The 20,126-nt window shown below is 50.6% G+C and overlaps 1 protein-coding gene across 4 annotated transcripts; it reads left to right on the plus strand.

Moving 5' to 3' along the window:
* The first annotated feature begins 1,656 nt into the window (after positions 1 to 1,656).
* SERPINE1 (serpin family E member 1) lies at positions 1,657 to 11,261 on the plus strand. 4 transcript variants are annotated; one of them, XM_089895739.1, is made up of 8 exons: positions 1,657 to 4,808; positions 5,455 to 5,747; positions 6,392 to 6,625; positions 7,161 to 7,355; positions 7,968 to 8,166; positions 9,614 to 9,714; positions 9,831 to 9,917; positions 10,449 to 11,261. In XM_089895739.1, exons 2-8 carry the CDS (start codon positions 5,477 to 5,479, stop codon positions 10,643 to 10,645), a joined length of 1,284 nt encoding a protein of 427 aa, XP_089751865.1. In that variant the 5' UTR covers positions 1,657 to 4,808; positions 5,455 to 5,476; the 3' UTR covers positions 10,646 to 11,261. The 4 variants fall into 4 exon arrangements, with proteins under 4 accessions (XP_089751865.1, XP_089751866.1, XP_089751867.1 ...); XM_089895740.1 differs by having other exon boundaries at positions 5,476 to 5,747; XM_089895741.1 differs by having other exon boundaries at positions 1,659 to 5,747; positions 10,449 to 10,532; positions 10,858 to 11,261.
* The last annotated feature ends 8,865 nt before the right edge of the window (positions 11,262 to 20,126 follow it).

Raw genomic sequence — 20,126 nt, forward strand, 5'->3', positions numbered from 1 at the left:
GTCACACCAACCCCAGGAATCACACATGCCATCTGCCCCATACATCTCCCTGTGGCCACACTGGGCCCCCTTCTCTCCCTCTGCCTCTTTCTTCCAAGAGAACAGGCTCTTTCTTGCCTGGGGTCTGTGGGGGGTCTCTGGTGCTCACTGAACACTGACATTATGAGAGGCCACCCCCAAGGGAATACTGCCCCCCAACGCCCCTCCAAGAAATAAGGACACACAAGACATGGCGACGGACACAGTAAAGTGAAGGATAAGCACAGAAGTGACTGTAAGAGAAGGGGATGTTTGTAAAAGTGGTTCAACTGTTAGGGGGTGTTATAGGGGAATCAACAGGACGTAGGGGATGTGGGTGGCAGAGAAGGGGACAAAAGGGCCAAGACCAGAAGAGTAGGTCAAAGTCTACTCCACTTTCACCTGCTGAGAAAACAAGCCTCCGTCCTTCCTGGTATGCTGGAGGGTTCAAGACACGTGCCAAATGTCAGTGGCGTCCACATGTGACCCCACAGCTCAGAGAGGAAAATCTTCCCAGGATCTAAAGTCTGTGAAGTCGGCCAGTGGGAGCATGTCAGGCTCAGGGTGAAACCAAGAGGACCTGGCCTGAAATGGACAGAGGGGCTGGCAGCCATTCTCGTGGGTGACCAGCCAGTCCGCTTCCCAAGGCATTTCATCCACTCTGCTAATCACCGAGAGACATCAAAATATATAACAAGGCGCTTGCCTTATGTCAAAGTTAACAGCTCAAGCTGCCTGGGTTCCTGTCCTGGTTCTGCCCCAACCGAGAGTGGCTGCCACTTAGTGAGAGCCTGGAATATGTCAGACGCTTACAATATTTCATTTAATCCTCACAAAAACCCTGAAGGGTGGGAATGAGTGTCCATCTACATACCTACCTCACATACAAAAACTGAGACCCACAAAGTTCGGTTTTGCCCAAAGACACATAAGTAGCTAAGTGTCAGAGCCCTGACCAGGCCGGCTCAATGGGCACTGTTCTCCCATTTATGGTATGTCGCTGTGTGTTCTCAAACACATCCCACGGCCTCTCTGGGCCTCAGGTCTCTTACCTGAAAATTCAAAGGACCGGGCCAGATGGTTCTTAGAGCCCTCCGCTCTGAAACCCTAGGACATGATTGGAGAAAAAAGCATCCCACGTTGGGGGATGCAGGTTTTACTGTCACGGGAATTTAAGGCGAGATGGCTGGAGGTGGCGGCTGGAGAAAGCGTAAAGGAGAGGGGCTTATGGTGGCAGATGAGGGGCGAGTCAGGCTTGGCGGCAGTGTGAGGAGGGACCTTGGACAGGCCGAGGTGGCCCATGTCTGTCGGGCTGTCCCAGGGCCGTGATCTTCAATGAGAAAAAGCTGACACACAGCCCAGGCCTCGGCTCACTCCTACAAGATGGGGCCGAGAGCCCAGCCCAAACACCAGCTATTTTGGGTGTTGTATTCTTTGGAAAACCACCAGGCCAGAAATAGCACTGTGAGTTAGTAGGACCCCGGCCTTCTGCCACCCCCGGCTCTCCCAGTGAAATTACCAAGAGTCAGGAGGCCGGCTCTTGACATTCCAGGGAGCCTGTGTAACTGATAGGAGGCAGCCTCTTCTTCCCACAGGAAGGCCTGGAGCAGAGCATTTGACTGTAAAAGGGATTCTGCACAAGGAGAGGAGAGGGAAAGAGGGATTGAGTCACGGAGAGCAGAAAAGAGAGAGGGGGAAAACGGGGAGAGAGCTCACATGGCTGAGACTAGAGGAGACGGGCGGGAGGGGATGGAGATTCCCAGTGGATGGAGGGATGAGTAGAAGCGATAAGAAGAGGGAGTCTCAGAGGGAGAAAAGGAAAGAGAAAAAGAGGGTGGGTACCTGGGGCTTGGAGAGCAAAGGGGAAGCAAAGCGGAAGAGCAGAGAGCTAGAGGGCAACTGCGGGGCAGGAGGTAAAGCGTTGGAGGGAAGACCAGCATAGCGGAGGCCCCAGTGGAAGCAGGGCTACTGGGGGGTGGGATGGGGACAGGGTAGGGGGACAGTCACGGAAAGTGTGAGTCTGATCTCGTCACGAAACACCTGTTCAGAGCAGATGAAAACATCTTTCCCAGTTGGCTAGAACCGGAACTTTCCCCAGAAATCCACAGCCCTGTAACTCATCCTCTTACCTCTGACCCGCCAGGAGTCAGAGATCCAGTTATCTCAACAGTAGGGACTTTTGACCCCTTAAGAAAGAGCCAATGCTTGAAAGAGGTGACGGGGTCAAGGCTGTTTGGTGTTCAGGGAAAGTGACAGCTCCTTGAGTCAGGCTGGATTCTGAGAAGGACGTTGCAGGGAGGTCTGCTTTGGGGCAGCGGGCGATTGGACTGCACCCTGGTGTGGAGAAGATCCCCTGAGGGCAGACCGGGGGAGGCAAGGTCGTTTCACGGAGAGGAGAGGCAGGGACCACGATCAAGTCTGGGTTTAGATCCTCTGGCGGCCCCAAGTGATCAGAAAGTCAAAGGGAGGGTCAGAAAACCCAGCATGGCACAGTTACACTAGGCTTTGCCTCAGTTTCTAATCCACACCCACTAGACACCTACAAGTCTCCTCCAGTTTGGGAAAAGACCCCTCAGTAAGTCAGCCCTTTCTGTTTCCAAGGTAAAGCGTACCCCTTCTCTCTCCAACAGGACATAGAGCTGCTCCCAGGTGCTCCTGTGCCCAGGGACAGAGGGGCTTTTCTGGAACGGCAACAGGATCATTCAGGTCCAGGGGTGGGGACAGAAATGGTCACTGCCCTGGCAGGACCCAGGCGGTCCCAGAAAACAAAAGGGCTTTTATGGCTGAGGCTGGGCGAGGAGAGAGACAACAGCTTCTGGAATAGCCCATGGAGGAAGGCATGAGGCTCAGCTGAAGTGGCTGGAGAGGCCAGACAGCGGGGCACCTGGAGGGCAGGTCCAGCTGCCTCTTTTTTTTTTTTTTTTTTTTTTTTTTGCGGTACGCGGGCCTCTCACTGTCGTGGCCTCTCCCGTTGCGGAGCACAGGCTCAGCGGCCATGGCTCACAGGCCCAGCCGCTCCACGCGGCATGTGGGATCTTCCCGGACCAGGGCACGAACCCACGTCCCCTGCATCGGCAGGCGGACTCTCAACCACTGCGCCACCAGGGAAGCCCCCAGCCGCCTCTTGACCCACTGCTCTTCCAACTTGGGGCTTGGCACTCCCAACACAGACTCCCAGGTCCCTGTCCCCCTGTGGCCCCCAAGGGTGAAGGGCAAGGCATTGGGGCCTTTCTGGGGTTAGGAGATGGCTTGGAGGCTTCCCCTTCTCTTCGTGCCACCCCACATCCCCACCTGGTTCCCAGGGGCAACAGGGAAAACAAAGGTGGAGGCAGAGTGAAAATGGGAAAGTCCTCCAGCTGCAGTTGCCCTTGGTATCTGTTTACTTAAAAAATCCAAAACAAACATCCCGACACATCCACCCACTTAAACTTCCTGTGATTCTGCTACCGGCTGTCTCCATGGATACTCCCAGTTGAACCCCAACACCTACACAAAACATGACAGTGTGTGGACTCCGCCACCCAAGTCAAGGGCTCCATCCCCCCCAGGACCCCTCTGGAACTACCCTGTCCACAACATCAGGCTACACAGCCAAGGGTGCCACCAGACCCCTAAATGCACCAGCCCAGTCCTACAAACTGGCCTCTAGCCAACGTCCACCGTCTATAGAATTCTTTGGCCACTTTGCCACCCCTAATCCCAGTGTCCTAGAAGCACACCCCGTAAACCCGCCATGAATTGACGCCCTTAGTTCCATCCCTACCGCCGCCACTCCAGCCCTCCAAATGTTTGCATCTGGAGGAAAAGGATAAGACGTAATCCTCCCCAGTCACAGCGGGTGGCTCAGAAAAATGAAACCTACACACTGGGCTCCTAATTTCCCACCAAGGCTTTACCCCTTTACCCCGGTTACCCACCACCCCACCCAGCACACCTCAAATCCCAGCCATACAGGACTGTTGACACAAAGAGAGCCCTGGGGACACCACCAGAGTCTGGACACGTGGGGGAGTCAGCCACACATCACCCGATGGACGGGCTGGCAGGCGCTTGGCAGGGAAGACGGAAAGGGGGGAGGGAGTTCTCCACCAGGCTCATGTTCTAGACAGTCAAAACCCAGACAATCACATGGCACGCTCCGGGCCCTCTGGCTGCTGGGATGTAGTCAGGAAGAGGGAGGGGTGTTCTTCCCAGTTTGGCCAGTGCATGGAGCTGGTGGACAAAAGTCTGCAGGATCTTTAGTTTCTTTGATAACTCTGCAGCGATCTGTTTCTCCAAAGGAAAAGGAGGAAGTGTAAATCATTTCCCTACACTGAGCACTGGGGAAAGTGAGCACTGGGTGCCAGGGATCAAGCTGGCATAACATCCCGAGGCAGAGGGCAGCAGAATCAAGGGAGGCCCTGGGGTCAAGGCAAACAGGATTTGCTCAATTGTTCCAAGCCCTCTCTCTCACATGTACACACACAGGGCAGCACGCACACACACACAGATGCCTCAGCAAGTCCCACAGAGGGAGGTGCTGAGGGGGCCCGGCTGCTGTTCAGACAGACTTCCAGAGCCAGAAAGTGGGCGGGGCCGGGCCATGAGTTAATCTACTTCCGGCCCACATCTGGTATAAAGGGAAGCCGCAGCCTCCAGAGGAGCACAGCTGCATCTGGCTGAAAGACCAAGAGCACTGTCCAAAGAGCCACACCCCCTCCCCAGCAGAGGAGTAGCCACCACGGTCAACACCCGAAGCCCCAGCAGCAGCAGGACAAACTGACCGTCACAAGGCACCTTGAGAATTTCAGGTAAGAGAAAAGCAAACTCTCTCCATCTCCGGACCTCGGGCTAAGGCAGGGAGCACCCCTCTGCAGACGATCCCCAGTGTTCCTCTTTCTTTCCCCGGAGACCTGCAGCCCTGAGATGATCCCGTCATATCAGTGATCACAGGAGAGCGGGGAAGATGCGCAGGACCCCCCAACAATCCCACCACCCAGAAGCAAGGGCCTCACTTCTCTTGGACCCTCTCCATTGAGACATTCCCCCTTCCCAGCGCAGGAAAGGGGTTTTTCATGCCTGCCAGCTTGAATGAAGCCATGATTGTGAAAGCATCACAAGAGAATTAAAAAGCATCGTGTAAATCACAGATGTTATGATCATTTCATCTTTCAGCCTCCTGGAAGGGAAAGGAGATCTCTTGGAGGGTGGAGCCAGCGGGTTCCAAGATTCCCACAGGTGAAAGCGCACTTAAGACTCCCTGGGAAAAAAAAAAAAAAAGACTCCCTGGGGCTGAGACAGAGGGGAAAAGACTCAGGATCTGAACCCGCCGCAGTTTCTGTCTTGCCCCCCCATTCACGTATCTTCTGCTAGCGGCAAGCGTGGGGAGCCCGGCCGTGGCTGGGGTCCCACCACCCCTCCCTACTCACCATCCTTCCGGAACTACTCCCTCGTCAGATCCTTCTCCACTGGCTCTAGGATGCCGAGGTCTCCTGTCTTTGCCTGCCTCGCACTGGGCGTGGCCCTCATCTTCGGTGAAGGGTCTGCCTCCTACCATCACCAGTCTCCGGCGGCCCACCTCGCCGCAGACTTTGGAGTGAAAGTGTTTCAGCAGGTGGTGCAGGCCTCCAAGGACCTCAACATGGTTTTCTCACCCTGTGGGGTAGCCTCAGTCATGGCCATGTTACAGCTGACCACAGGAGGAGAAACACAGCGGCAGATCCAAGAGGCGATGCAATTCAAGGTGGATGGTGAGAGATGGGGCAGAGTGGGAGGCGGGCATTCACGTGGTCTTCCCAGGACAGGGGTGTAACCGACCAGAGGCAGAGGAAGGGCTGACCCCAGCTTAGCTGAGCCAACTCCTGTCCTCCCATGCCACAGGGATGGACCACTGCATCTTCTTCTCACCACACCCTGTGTCACTTGGTTATTGGACAGTCACAAGGTGTACGGGCCAGTGGATCTGGTATAAAACAGCCCTGCCTCACCACTCATATACTGTGTGACCTTAACCCCTCCGAACCTCAGTGTCCTCATCTCCAAAATGGGGACAATAAAAGTATCCACCACATGGGGCTGTTGTAAGGGCCAGCTAGAACGATGCACGTGAAGTGCCTGACAGCTACTGTTATTATTAAAAGAAAAAATTAGGGTTTATAACTTAAAAACAGAGAAAAATATTCCAAGCCAAAGAAAAGGGTTAGGACCTAAGATTTTTGAAGAAAAGAGGGAGATGCAGGAAAGATTAAGGTTTGGAATGAAATCTCCATCCAGAGACCTCCGGGGGAGCAGAAGAGTCCTGTGCATGTGGGCAGGGTTAGGGGAAGTTAGCCCCACTGGGAGCCCTGGGTTTGAGATGACCTTAATGTGTCCTTTCCTCCCCGCTTTGGCCCAGAGAAGGGCATGGCCCCTGCCCTCCATCAACTGTACAAGGAGCTCATGGGACCATGGAATAAGGATGAGATCAGCACGGCTGATGCCATCTTTGTGCAGCGGGATCTGAAGCTGGTCCAGGGTTTCATGCCCCACTTCTTCAGGCTGTTCCGCACCACAGTCAAGCAGGTGGACTTCTCAGAGACAGAGAGAGCCAGGTTCATCGTCAACGACTGGGTGAAAAGACACACAAAAGGTGAGCAGGCAGGGAAAGGAGGCCAGTTCCCAAGGGCCTGCAGAGAAAAGGGATTCAAATCCCAAGTGTCCTGACCTCTCCCTTCCCGCATCTTCTGCTCTGTAGACAGGTCAAGTGCTTTAAGAATCAAAGCATCATGTTTTTCCATAATTAGGCTTTCCCCGTGAACCAACTCTAAAGTCATCCCTAAAAAGTATTGCGAGGTGTTATAAGAACAGTAATAACCATGACAAGGGTCACGCACAACCCGTCAAGACTGCAGCTTAGGGAGCAAAGTAAGGGGAGACATATTTCCAGGTCTGATCCTGGACAGGATCCCAAGACCACGAAAGTGTGGTGAGCTGGAAGCCTTTCTGAGACTCTTAGGAAGATGAAAGGGGTTGAAAGCAACTAGATAGGTTCACTAAACCTTACCCAGCCTGTCTTCTGACGGAATCCCTTCTGACACATATCCATTGGAGGACTGGGCGCTAAAGAGGACCATCTAAAAGGATTTAAAAATATCTAGCCTCCTGATCGCCTCGATTTCCCACAGGCATGATCAGCGACCTACTTGGCGAAGGGGCTGTGGACCAGCTGACACGCCTGGTACTGGTAAACGCCCTCTACTTCAACGGCCAGTGGAAGATGCCTTTTCTAGAGTCGAGCACCCACCACCGCCTCTTCCACAAGTCCGATGGCAGCACTGTCTCTGTGCCCATGATGGCTCAGACCAACAAGTTCAACTACAGTAAGTGCAAGACCCTCCCTTCCCCAAGTCCCACAGTGACTGCACCTCATCCCTGGGGGGCATCCCCTCTAAGGGAGGAGAAACCCTAGAATACACCCCAGCTGTGACAAAGACTCCCCAGGTAGGAGACACTGGGATTATCAGAGCAGCAGAAAGTAGCTTTTACCTTGTGCAAGATGAAGCTGAAATCCAGAAATTCCCTCAGGCCCATATTTGACCACTTTGACCCCATCTCTCATCTTCATGTGGTTCTAGTGTGATAACCTGGGGTTCACAGATCCTTCTGGGGAAGAGTGATGTGAAAGTTGAGATTAAGGAGATGGGGATTGGAATGAATTAGTAGCTGGGTACTGGGGAGAAGGCTGTGAAGGTGAAGAAGGCCAACAGGAGACAGAGAACCCAGAAGACACTGTGATTTAGCAGAAGAGAAGGGAAATGGGAATAAAGGCATTGAACAGGGGAGTGGTGGGGTGGGGGAGCCTCAAAAGCTAGTATGGAGAGCTGGCTTCCAAAGAGTGGAGGGGACAGGAGGACCAGTTGAAAAGCCAGTGCTGGGTTAGAACCAACAAGAGCTGGAGCCATTGCCAATGCGCCATCTTGGTGTCTTCACAGCTGAGTTCTCCACCCCCGACGGCCATTACTACGACGTCCTGGAATTGCCCTACCATGGGAACACACTCAGCATGTTCATTGCTGCCCCCTACGAAAAAGAGGTGCCTCTCTCTGCCCTCACCAGCATTCTGGACGCCCAGCTCATCAGCCAGTGGAGAGGGAACATGACCAGACTGACCCGCCTCCTGGTCCTGCCCAAGTAAGCCACCCTTTGCTCTTGCCACACTTGCCAATGCTCTAGTCCCCTCTGCCTACCCCCTCCCCTCTACCCTGGTTCCCTGAAAGTGCCACCTCCATGTGGAGTTTCCCAAACGTGACATCTGCAGGGTAGGGACAGGGACATGTGTGGGTGGCTGATGGGAAACACTCCGGCCTGGGTTTGATTAAGATTCCTCTCATCATCCCTCTTCTGCTGGAGGGCAGCGGGGGAGTTTTCTAGACCATGTCCCACATTTACCACCCTCTGAATACCCAGCAAAAGCTAGCCAAAGGAAGAGCCAGAGAGATAGATGATGCAGGGTTGGGGTGGAGGGGAATACGTTGATCTACACTCTTTTAGGAATGCCCCTCACTCCCACCCCCATCTCTTCAAGTTAGCATCTAAACAATGGAGACAAAAGGAATCACTTCTGCAGATGAAACAGCCAGAACTACAGCTTCTAGCTGGCTTCCAACGAAGCAGAGTTTTAAAAATCCTTCTGCAGAAGCAAAGAGGGTGCCGGAGGCTGAGGCTGGATAATTCCAGAATTGTGGGGAAGCTTCCCACCATGCTTACCCCAAATTCCCAGATGCCATAATGCCAGGCTTAGGGAAAGAGGATCATTTAGTTGGTTAGCACACACTCTCTCTCTCTCTCAAAAAAAAAAAAAAAAAATAGAGGTAATTAGCTGTGCCCTGATGGGAAGCAGAGCGAGAGCCCCAAAGCCTCGCTGCTGGAGTCCTCCTCAGGCTCAGCTCTCAGAACACAATCTACAGACAAGGTTTTTGTTCAAATATCCTTGCAGAAGAATTTGCCCTGCCCCCTCCCTCCCCAGTCAGGCTGAGTATAATTGTGCTCAAACTACTGCCTTATTTGAGGAAAGTAATTAGTCATAGGTTCAAGGGGGTGGGGAGATTGCAGGAAAATGTTCATTAGTACTAGAATCTCCCAGCAAGGAAGAGACCTTGCAAACGGATTTGAAAAAACAAGCTTCCCACTTCTACTTTCTTTTTTTTTTTTTAAATCAATTTATTTATTTATTTATTTATTTTGGCTGTGTTGGGTCTTCGTTGCTGCGTGCGGGCTTTCTCTAGTTGCGGCCAGTGGGGGCTACTCTTCGTTGCGGTGCACAGGCTTCTCAGAGAAGCTGCGGAGCACGGGCTCTAGGCGCGTGGGCTCAGTAGTTGTGGCTCGCGGGCTCTAGAGCTCAGGCTCAGTAGTCGTGGCACATGGGCTTAGTTGCTCTGTGGTATGTGGGATCTTCCCGGATCAGGGCTCGAACCCATGTCCCCTGCATTGGCAGGAGGATGCTTAACCACTGCACCACCAGGGAAGCCCCCACTTCTACTTTCACATCAGTCCCCATCCTGTTGGTCTGTGGGGACGGAGATACTTGGTGGGGTTAGAGGTGGCCTGAGCTTGAGCTGTGTCCTGCTCCTGTCTGCAGGTTCTCCCTGGAGAGTGAAGTTGACCTCAGGAGGCCCCTGGAGAACTTGGGAATGACCGACATGTTTAGGCCAAACCAGGCAGACTTCTCAAGACTTTCAGGTAAGAGGTTTTCCTTTCACTTTCTTCCCCTGGTGGACAGTGGGTCCTTAAGAGGACTAAGGAGCTTCTCACTGAGAACCAAAGCTGATGTGTTTTGGTATCCACCTCTGTTTCAGATCAAGAGCTTCTGTACGTGTCGCAGGCGCTACAGAAAGTGAAGATTGAGGTGAATGAGAGCGGCACGGTGGCGTCCTCCTCCACAGGTGAGTCAGGCTCAGGTGAGGTCTGGCAAGTCTCAGCCCCAGGCTTCCAGGAGGGGCCGCGGTCTGGCACCCAGACCCTGGGTGAACCGGGAAGACCCCACTGCCCACGTCAACCAGGTCTCTCCTGGTAGAGCTTCGCTTCCTGTGTGGAGCGCATCACCCCGATCCCACTAGAATACAGGCCTGCTTTCCCCGGCACCCCGCCCCCTCCCCACTGGCTCTGAGGTCCTCTGACTGTGAGGTCCTGGCTTTGCTCTCAGTGGTCAGTCACGAGGCACTTGCTTCCAATACGCCCTAAAAGGGTTTAGATAAACGTGCCTGCGAGTGACTACCTGAGAGATCTCTACCCAATTCCTGGAGGAAACCAGGCCTCAGAGGACATCCCAACACTTTTAGGGTTCACATCCAGGAAATAACTGAGCCTCCTAAAACGCCCCCATCCCAGTGCCACTGTCACTGGATCACCTGTGAACAATCCAGGCTTCCGTGCCCACGTCCCTCCGCTCTAAGACGTGGTCCCTTCTTTTCCAGCCCTTACAGTCTCAGCCCGAATGGCCCCCGAGGAGATCATCATGGACAGACCCTTCCTCTTCGTGGTGCGGCATAACCCCACAGGTGAGCCGGGGGCCCGGGAGACACCCCCCCCGCTCTCCTGGACTCGGGCACTAGTCCGGGCAGGTGTAGACACCCCCACTCCCCCCAAGAGGACTCCAGGCAAGGAATCATAGCTCTGTTCCCCTTACCCTCCTCGGAGGCAGTGCTCTCTCCAGACGGGGTGCTCAGTCTGTCCCCCAGTCCCAGCTTAGTCACTAGAGCAGCTGTGCCTCCAGGCACTCACTCATCTCCCTGTATCTCAGTTCATCCGTAAACACCCAGCTGGGTGAGCTGTGCTGTTCCCCTTCCCCCCCCTTCTCATCTCCCATGATTCTTCCGTCCTCAGGAACTGTCCTTTTCATGGGCCAAGTGATGGAACCCTGACCATGGGAAATGCAGCCCTCATCTGGGACGGAACTGGAGATGTCCAAGAAGAAGAAACTCCAGAGCAAAGAATTTTTATTTTAATTCATTTTTCTGGAGAAAGAGAAGATATTTATCTTTTTTTTTTTTTTTTAATGGTAAATCTTTCGAATCTGTCTCTTAGACCTCCGGCTCTCCCAGGAGGGGGAAAGAGGACCTTTGAGTTAAACTCCCCAGCGGAGACCCTGGGAGAGACTTCGGAAGCACAATGCCCCGAAGGTCTCCCAACAAGACTGCAGAACTCCCAGGATCATTTACGCGGCTGCTTCAGCCCATCGCTCTGCCTGTTCGGGTCTTCGGACCTGGATCCCACTGAGGCCCTGGCAGGATGGCACCACAAGGCTTACAGGAAGGAGCTTTTGTGTGTTTGCTAGAAATAATTTGTGTTCCGGTCACGTTGCCGTCACTCTTGCACTGTCTGCTACTGCTGAGAAAGCTGGCTGCAGGCCAAAGAAGGCCAATGGGAGAAACACTCTTTCATGTCAAGGTCTGTCCTCCCCCAGCTCAGAGGCACGAGACCCACCCAGGCCTGGCTGCTCCCTCCCCAGAAACAGTGTGCATATATTATTTTGGAGTGTAGGTGACTTGTTTACTCAGAGAAGCAGCTTTCTGCTTCCCACAAACTTTATGTTGCAGAAATAGAGGGAGAGAGATGAGATTTATGCCTCGTTCTTGGCGCCAATATCCTGGTGGGGAGGGTGGGATGCCAGGGGTGTCCTTGAGCATTTATCACATCCTTGTCCTTGTGTGCTTGTGAGAGAGAAAGGACTATGGAGAAAACATATTATTTAAACTTGTTCATAGTGTTCCTTTGTGGTCTGTGTCATGGCACCTCAGGAGTGGCCACTTGCCTGTCATTCCCCTCCTGGCAGCGGGAGTGATAGGGCCCACACTGCCACCTGGTGGCTGCCCGAATCCCATCGCTCCTCTCCTGGCCTTTCCACTCCGTGGAGCAGGACCCCTGCCAGGACTGTCCAACTTCAGCCCACTTTAGGGACCAAAAGGATGTGGTAGGTGAAGGCAGACAGAGCTGTTGTTTCAAAATTTTCCAATATACTTAGGAGCAGGAGTGCAAGGGGCTACACGACCTAGCAGGACAGAACTTTCCCCAATTACATGGTGACTCACAGCCGCATTGGTGACTCACTTCAGTGTGTCATTTCCGGCTGCTGTGTGTGAGCTGTGGACACGTGAGAGAGAGAGAGAGAGAGAGAGAGAGACAGAGAGAGAGAGAATGAGAGAGACAGCAAGAAGCTCGGGCTCAATTACCCCCGTTAGATAATCCTTCTGAAAGCCAACTAGCTGGTGGGTAAGGCATGAAGACCAATTTATTGAAGAAGTGCACATAGGCGTCGAACGAATGCAACCTCATAGAACCCTAATCATCCCACTGCGCCCCTCAGTGAAAAATCTTCGTTCTTTGTGTGTTTTTGTTCTTTTTTCATGATGCACTGGACAATGAGAGCCACACACAGTACCCTCAAGGATGCCCAAATGTGGGGTCCAACGTTCCTGAAAGTGTGTTGAATTCTATGCTTTTTCACTTTTGATATAGAAGCAGCTAAAAAATGTTTTTTTAAATAATAAATAAATAAAAATACTCCAAAATCGTCCCTGGCCTTGACTTTCCATGTTTCACACGGTACAAAATCCAAACCCTGTCAGTTCACAGACCTCTCGGGTGAAAGGGATCTTTATGAAACACACACCCACAAGCTCAAGGCTCACTGTCCCGTCATGGGTGAATCCACAGGGCTGGCCACCGGGCTCTGCAAGAAGACCCCCAGGGATATACTGTGCAGGACATGATTCTCCCTTTGGGCATCATCCTCAACAAGGAAAGAGGGTTCCCCAAACACCTGCCACCTGCCCAGACACACCTGCTCACTGCCCCTGTCACTTCCCATCTCTGTTCATGCCATTTCCTTCCCCACCAAATGTTCCCACCCTCCCCCATGCCTACCCCACTCCCCATTTCTCAAAACCCAGACCAGATCCATTTCCCCCACCATGGATAGCCCATGGATCCAGTCGACGTCATCGGTCTCTGCTTGGCATGTGCCCATCTTTCTTTCTCCTGGTGTGTAACAGTGCGTGCATGTGTGTATGCTCTTTGAGTGTGCATGTTATCCTCCCCACCCCCACTGACATAGCAGGTTCCTTGAGAACAAGGCTCTTTTGTTACACAGATTCTTTTTTTTAACATCTTTATTGGAGTACAATTGCTTTACAATGGTGTGTTAGTTTCTGCTGTATAACAAAGTGAATCAGCTATACCTATACATATATCATCCCCATATCCCCTCCGTCTTGCGTCTCCCTCCCACCCTCCCTATCCCACCCCTCTAGGTGGTCACAAAGCACCAAGCTGATCTCCCTGTGTTATGTGGCTGCTTCCCACTAGCTAGCTATTTTACATTTGGTAGTATATATATGTCCATGCCACTCTCTCACTTCGTCCCAGCTTACCCTTCCCCCCTCCCCGTGTCCTCAAGTCCATTTTCTATGTCTGCATCTTTATTCCTGTCCTGCCCCTAGGTTACATAGATTCTTTTTTTTTTTTGGTTGCGTTGGGTCTTTGTTGCTGCACACAGGCTTTCTCTAGTTGTGGCGAGCGGGGTCTGCTCTTTGTTGCAGTGCGCAGGCTTCTCATTGCAATGGCTTCTCTTGTTGCGGAGCACAGGTTCTAGGTGCACAGGCTCAGTAATTGTGGCTCGTGGGCTCTAGAGCGCAGGCTCAGTAGTTGTGGCACATGGGTTTAGTCGCTCCGCAGCATGTGGGATCTTCCCAGACCAGGGCTCAAACCTGTGTCCCCTGCATTGGCAGGCAGATCCTTAACCACTGTGCCACGAGGGAAGCCCCTACATAGATTCTTAATATCCTCCTTAAAATGTTATCCTGAACAGTCCTTTATTGTCTTCTTCCAGTATCTTGAAGGCTTTTGCCAGAGGACATACTTCCCCCAATTATTTTCCATTCGTATATTCAAAAATAATTTTTAAATGGAAAAAATACCAAGAACTAGCTGTCAAAATTGCATGCTATCCAGCTCCAGAGCCCTGAAGATGGAATTGATAGACCCAGACCCCCCCCCGCCCCGGAAACCTAGATCATGTCTTAATAGGCACTAATTATTGTCCAGAGGCTCTTGATCAAAACATTGTCTGATAGTTAAGCGGTAGTGAGTTCTCCATCACTGGAAGTGTTCAAGCACAGCCAGGATGACCTCTTGGTGGGGATGAGTCAGCAGTCAGGGTAGAGGTGATTTTTTTAAATGACAAGGAACACCTGCTCATACTAAGACATTCAAACTGTTTGAAAGGGTAAAAGTGGATCACTGATTGACATTTTGGTTGTTTCGTGGCTTTTTTAAAAAATGTCATTGTTATTACCAACAATGCTGAGACGGACATCCTTACACATTTATCCCAGTGCACACATGCTCGTATATGCATAAGATAACTTCCTAGCAATGGGACTAAGTATCTTTTAAGAATCTCCTAATCCCGCAAGAATGTGATTATGTTGGTGACACCAACATTTTCAAATGGTACAAAACAATCAAAGGTGATCCTCTTGCCTGGTAAGAATCCTACGTTTTCTGAAGCTTAAAAAAGCCTTCACAACTTTCCTGAATAACCCCACTGCCATGAATAAAGATAGATTTTTAGACCTTGAACTGAAAGAAGCTTCACATTATAATTTTCCCTAATATTATGTTAGACTTCTTTGGAGCAAATTTTGATTATAATGTTTTGGAGAGTAAATCTAGAAAAGGTCTCCATTCACTGACTCCCTCCTCAGTCATTCAACACGTACTAAGGCCTTCTCACTGCCCTTCCGCTCCTGTATCCCTCTCAAGGGTCAGTCCAGGGGCATTCTTGGGGCCTCCAACACAATGCACTAGGATGTTCCAAGGAGATGCGGTTGTTACACCTCCTCCTCATGGTTTCCTCTCTTTACATTCAGGATTTCTTGTCTCGCACGAGGCTGTTGTAGTAAGAGAGGCCCCAGAGTGCAATCAAGCCTGGAAGGAAGGTCTTCCTCTCCCCTTAGAAAGCCAGTGGGAACAAGGGCAAGACCCAGAGGAACGAGGCCTAGAATGAGTAGCTCTCCAAAGCTACTCTCAGCTTTAGAGAGAGATGCTCTCCTTTAACCTCAATGACTTCTCCGTCTTTCCTTTCCTATTCTCACTGTGCAACTGGCAAGCCTTGAAGGACTAAGATATGGTTGTAGAACTACAGGGAAAAAGGCCAGAGAGGCCACTTTGCCTCTTCCTAGCCTTACAGCCCAGCCCGTACACAAAAACTAGATGTAGCCTGAGCCAGTTCACAAGACACTTCTACGCTGAGGTTTATGGCCAAAACTTCAGCTGGGGCTAAAGGATTCCTCTCCCTGCAGGAATACTTCCTTCCTCTCATACAGATCCCGATTCAGGCTCATAAAGGCTCATGAAGGCCAAGAATTTAGGACACCAGGATCCAGATTTATCTTTTGTCCTCCTTATACCCTGAAAATATGACCAATGCCAGGCACTGGGCTAGTTGTTGAGGAGCTACCCATCTGTGACAGATTTGCTTAGAGACCAAAAGAGCCTCCTTTTTGCACAAGATGCTTCCAAAAGCAGAACACATTAGAGCCTTAATTCTGCAGAATGTAATTCAAACACTGTCCATACATGCTGAGAAGGCTCAGAAGAAAAGAGTTCTTCAGAAGGTCTCTTCGCCACCAAGGGAGTTTGCCCCAGGAAGTGCCCCATTTAACAGTACCTTCTGTTCTTCTCAGATATTTTGAGGACAAAGACGGTGATGCAGCCTCACAGTGTGGAGCCCACCCAGTCCTCCTTGGCCACTCTTCCTCTGTCTATTTCTAGGGATGAAAATTCCACAAGATCTGTCTGCATCTATCATAACTGCAGATTTCTTGTTCACCTCACCCATTGGAGTTATGTATCTGCCCAGGTGTGGGCAATGAGTATGGATTTTGTAAATCCCTCAAGGGTAAAAAGATTCTATCAGAATGAAGCTTGTCAAGGAGACACCGTTTTCCAAATCATTTCTTTTTCCAGGCGGTTCCTCAAGTAAGTTTCATTGTACTAATCATGGCGTGCACTTCTGTAGAGATGAGGAAGGTAAGACACAGGAAGGTTGAATCACTTGGCCCAGCCATGCCTGTGCTCCTGGCCACTGCACTGTACCGCCCTCTCCGTGGCATTTGTGAACACAGATCTCCCTGAACACAGAGGAGGGCTCAGACGCAGTCAGGAGCAAAGGTGCTGCCCTCGCGGGCCTGTCACCAGGGCATCCTGTGTGCACACCTGTGCCTTACCAGCTGGAACACCAGCGTCCTGAATGTAGCCTTTTCTCCCCTGGCCACCAGAGGTCGCTTTGGCGCCAGTGGAAAGCTTCTGAAGCAAAGCAGCTATGGCTTCAACCGAAATCTTGCCAAGTCTGAACTCCAATTTAACAAGTTTTTCTTTAAACGTGTAACTGTATACTGGGGGCGGTGAAGGACTTTTAAAACAGAGTAAGTGAGGGACTTCCCTGGCGGTCCAGTGGTTATTAAGACTCTGCAGAGGGAGCGGGTTCCATCTCTGGTCAGGGAACTAAGATCCCTCATGCTGCTCAGCGCAGGCCAAAAAAACAACAATGATGTAAGTGATTGATGTTTCTTACTCTCAAGTACAGGCATACCTCGGAGATACACTTACTTTATAAATACTTTATTGCTAAAAAATGCTAACCATCATCTGAGCCCGTAATTGTAATCTTTTGCTGGTGGAGGGTCCTGTCTTGATGGATGGCTGCTGACTGATAAGGGTCATGCTTGCTGAAGGTTGCGATGGCTGTGTCAATTTCTTAAAATAAGACAACAGTGATTGACTGCATTGATTGACTCCTCCTTTCACAAACAATTTCTCTGTAGCCTGCAATGCTGTTTGATAGCATTTTACCCAGAGTAGAACTTCTTTCAAAATCGGAGTCAACTCCCTCAAATCCTGCCGCTGCTTTATCAACTAAGTTTATGTAATACTCTCATTCCTTTCCTGTCATTTCAACAGTCTTCACAGCATCTTCACCAGGAGTAGATCCCATCTCAAGAAACCACTTTCTTTGCTCATCCAGAAGAAACAACTCCTCACCATGAAAGTTTTATTGTGAGATTGCAGCAGTTCAGTCACATCTTCAGGCTCCACTTCTAATTCTAGTTCTCTTGCCATTTCTACCACATCTGCAGTTACCACAGTGGTAACAAAGATCACTGATCACAGGTCACCATAACAAAGATAATAATAATGAAAAAGTTTGAAATATTGCAAGCATTACCAAATGTGACACAGAGGCATGAAGTGAACAAATGCTGTTGGAAAAATGGCGCCAGTAGACTTGCTCAGTGCAGGGTTGCTACAGTACAAACCTTCAATTTGTAAAATACTCAGTATCTGAGAAGCACAGTAAAGCAGACCGCAGTTAAATGAGGTCTGCCAGCATCTACGGAGAATACTCACCAAAATGCTGAAATGTTACGGGAATCACTGCAAAAATGGTTGAAAGAAACATTCTAGAAATGATCACTGGAGTGTAAAGGGTCATCAGGACCGGCTGCTTTGTTCCATCTTAAAGGATGAATAAGGTGGATTTGGGTCTGTGGGGAGGGAATGGCAGGGCATTCCAGAAAACAATATGAACAAAATCACAAAGGAAAAATAATAGCAAGGCAGGTTCCAGGGACGTGCCTGAGAATGAAGTCGCAAGTCATCAAGTTGGTTTTCAGACTGCTGCCTCCCTCCTCTGATAACCCAGCCCGTCTCCCCTTTTTCCATACGCTCTCCTAGTCTATCAGGCAGGTCTGATCTATGTCCCTTGAATAAGCCATGCTTTTTGTGATCCTTCATGTCCCAGGCTGATAGTCTGCAAACTTAGGAAAAGGCGGCGATGTTGACCACAATGGGAAACCAAGAAATGGGATGGTTTCAGGGGAAGGCGGAAGGAAGTTACTCATTTGGGGCAAGTGAAGGTTGAGATGACAATGAAATTTTCCAGTGGAGGATCCAGTGTACCTTTCTTCAACAACTCTTGGGTACCTGCTGTGTGCTGGGCACTGTGCTAGGCACAGGAGAAACAGCAAAAGAAGGCAGTCTATCCTCTAGCAGGAATAATAGATATTAAATATGTACTAATATATAGAAAATTAGAATTTAGCATATTTGGGGTGAGATGTAAGATTTAAATATCTCGATTAGGTAACCATGTATACCAATCATAATTGAAGCCAATCAACAGGCACTGTGCTAGGTGCTGTAAAGAAATAAAACATGAGTAAGACACTGTCCCAAGAGGAGCTTACAACTCACATGTTTCATCAACAGACAGTGTGGCATGATTACCTAGTTTACCAGTCAGAGTCCTTTTTACCAGGAACTGAAACCAACTCTGGCTAAATGAAGCAGAAAAGGAAACTGGGGAGCTCAGGGAATTGCCAGGAGGGCCAGAGAACCAGCAGGAGGTCTCACATTAGAGACAGAGCCCCAAATTATAAATCACCAGGTACCCCCACCCTACCTCTTACTGGTACGGGACACTGCCATTGGCGCCACTCCACCTGCGCCCTAGGTTTTGTCCTCTGACCCTCTGCCAGAGTCTTACCTATCCTTATCACCCCATCCCCCCTCATTCCTTCCTGGACCAAAGTCCAGGTGAGAGTAAAGATTGGTCGAGTCCAGCAGACATGCCCATGCTGTGGGCACAAAGAGGGCTGCCAAAGGGAATATCTGGGAAATTCAAATGCTACACTGGGAGGTTGCTCTATCTCCCCCTAGACTCGTAAGGTGGGGATTCTGAAACCCTAGGAAGGGGGTTTAGAGCCAGGGAAGTGAAAAAAATGGCAAACATCTACCACAGAAAGTATTCAGGACCCTTAGGAATAGCGTATGATAAGGTCCCAACTGCTTAGTTAAAAACAAGAAGTTAAAAAAAAAAACCCAGAGATGAGTGCAAATGACATCATCAGGGAACAATGAGTACTTAAAGAATACACCAAAAATGGTGGCGGGGGCTTCCCGGGGGCTTCCCCGGTGGCGCAGTGGTTGGGAATCCGCCTGCCGATGCAGGGGACACGGGTTCAAGCACTGGTCCGGGCGGATCCCACATGCTGCGGAGCAGCTGGGCCCGTGCGCCACAGCTGCTGAGCCTGCACTCTGGAGCCCGCGAGCCACAACTACTGAGCCTGCGTGCTGCGGCTGCTGGAGCCCGTGTCTGACAACGGGAGAGGCCACCAAATGAGAAGCCCGCCCACCGCCGCGAGGGGTAGCGCCGGCTCGCTGCGCTAGAGAGGGCCCGCGCGCAGCAACGAAGACCCAATGCAGCCAAAAATAAATAAGTGAATAATAAATTTTTTAAAAAGGTGGCAGGGAGCATCATCACAAGAGAGAGAAACACAGATCATAGACTCAGAAATGAAAGGCTTTGAGGCCACGTGGATCACCCTTCCACCCACCGCAGGAACCACCACTCCAACCAGATGAGGGAAGAGGGAAGGCTTGGGGAGGTGTCAGCATGGGCTTCGCAAGATAACAATAAAAACACCATCCATACTAATGAGGGAGAATCTCACCTCTTCTATTTTTCCATTTATACAAATGGCACCACTAATTCTCCAGACTCATCTTTGATTCTTCTTCCTTCTCTACTTAGATGAGTTCTAAATTCAGGTGACTGGCCCATTACAGGTATCTCTCCAATTTGTCCCTCTCCATTTCATTTTTGTGCCTAGATTCCCAAAACTGCTTCCTAGATGATCTTCCAGCCTTCCATCTGTCCTTTCAAATCATCCCCCATATTACTATAAGATTAACTTTTTCAAAGCTGTTTTCACCAAGCAGCTCAGACAACTATAATGACTCCCAGCCGCCCACTGCATCAAATCCGAACTCATCTGCAGACACAAGCTCATTGGACCCCCTGACTCACAGATTCTCTACGTGTATCATTCACTAACCACGAAGAGATAAATGAGGTCCATCATCTTCTAGTTAGTTCAAACCACTTGAGTCTATGATTCTACGTGAGCAAAACCCCTATTTCTCACCATTCTCTCATGGATCTTATCTTCCCTGCAGCTAGGCATGGCATGTTGAGACAAGGAATTCTAGAAAGTGTCATCTTTCCAAGGAGTGTAGGAATTTACATCTCT

Source organism: Delphinapterus leucas, chromosome 15, assembly GCF_059928025.1.
Source record: "Delphinapterus leucas isolate spDelLeu-1000000601 "Yukka" chromosome 15, BTC_Dleu_Yukka2, whole genome shotgun sequence".
Classification (NCBI taxonomy): domain Eukaryota; kingdom Metazoa; phylum Chordata; class Mammalia; order Artiodactyla; family Monodontidae; genus Delphinapterus; species Delphinapterus leucas.

Bases quoted from the DNA above. Each gene is read 5' to 3' on its own strand.
- SERPINE1 (XM_089895739.1), top strand. From the start codon at position 5,477: ATGCCGAGGTCTCCTGTCTTTGCCTGCCTCGCACTGGGCGTGGCCCTC. The intron at 9,715-9,830 runs GTAAGAGGTTTT...CCTCTGTTTCAG, and splicing joins AGACTTCTCAAGACTTTCAG to ATCAAGAGCTTCTGTACGTG. The intron at 9,918-10,448 runs GTGAGTCAGGCT...CTTCTTTTCCAG, and splicing joins GGTGGCGTCCTCCTCCACAG to CCCTTACAGTCTCAGCCCGA.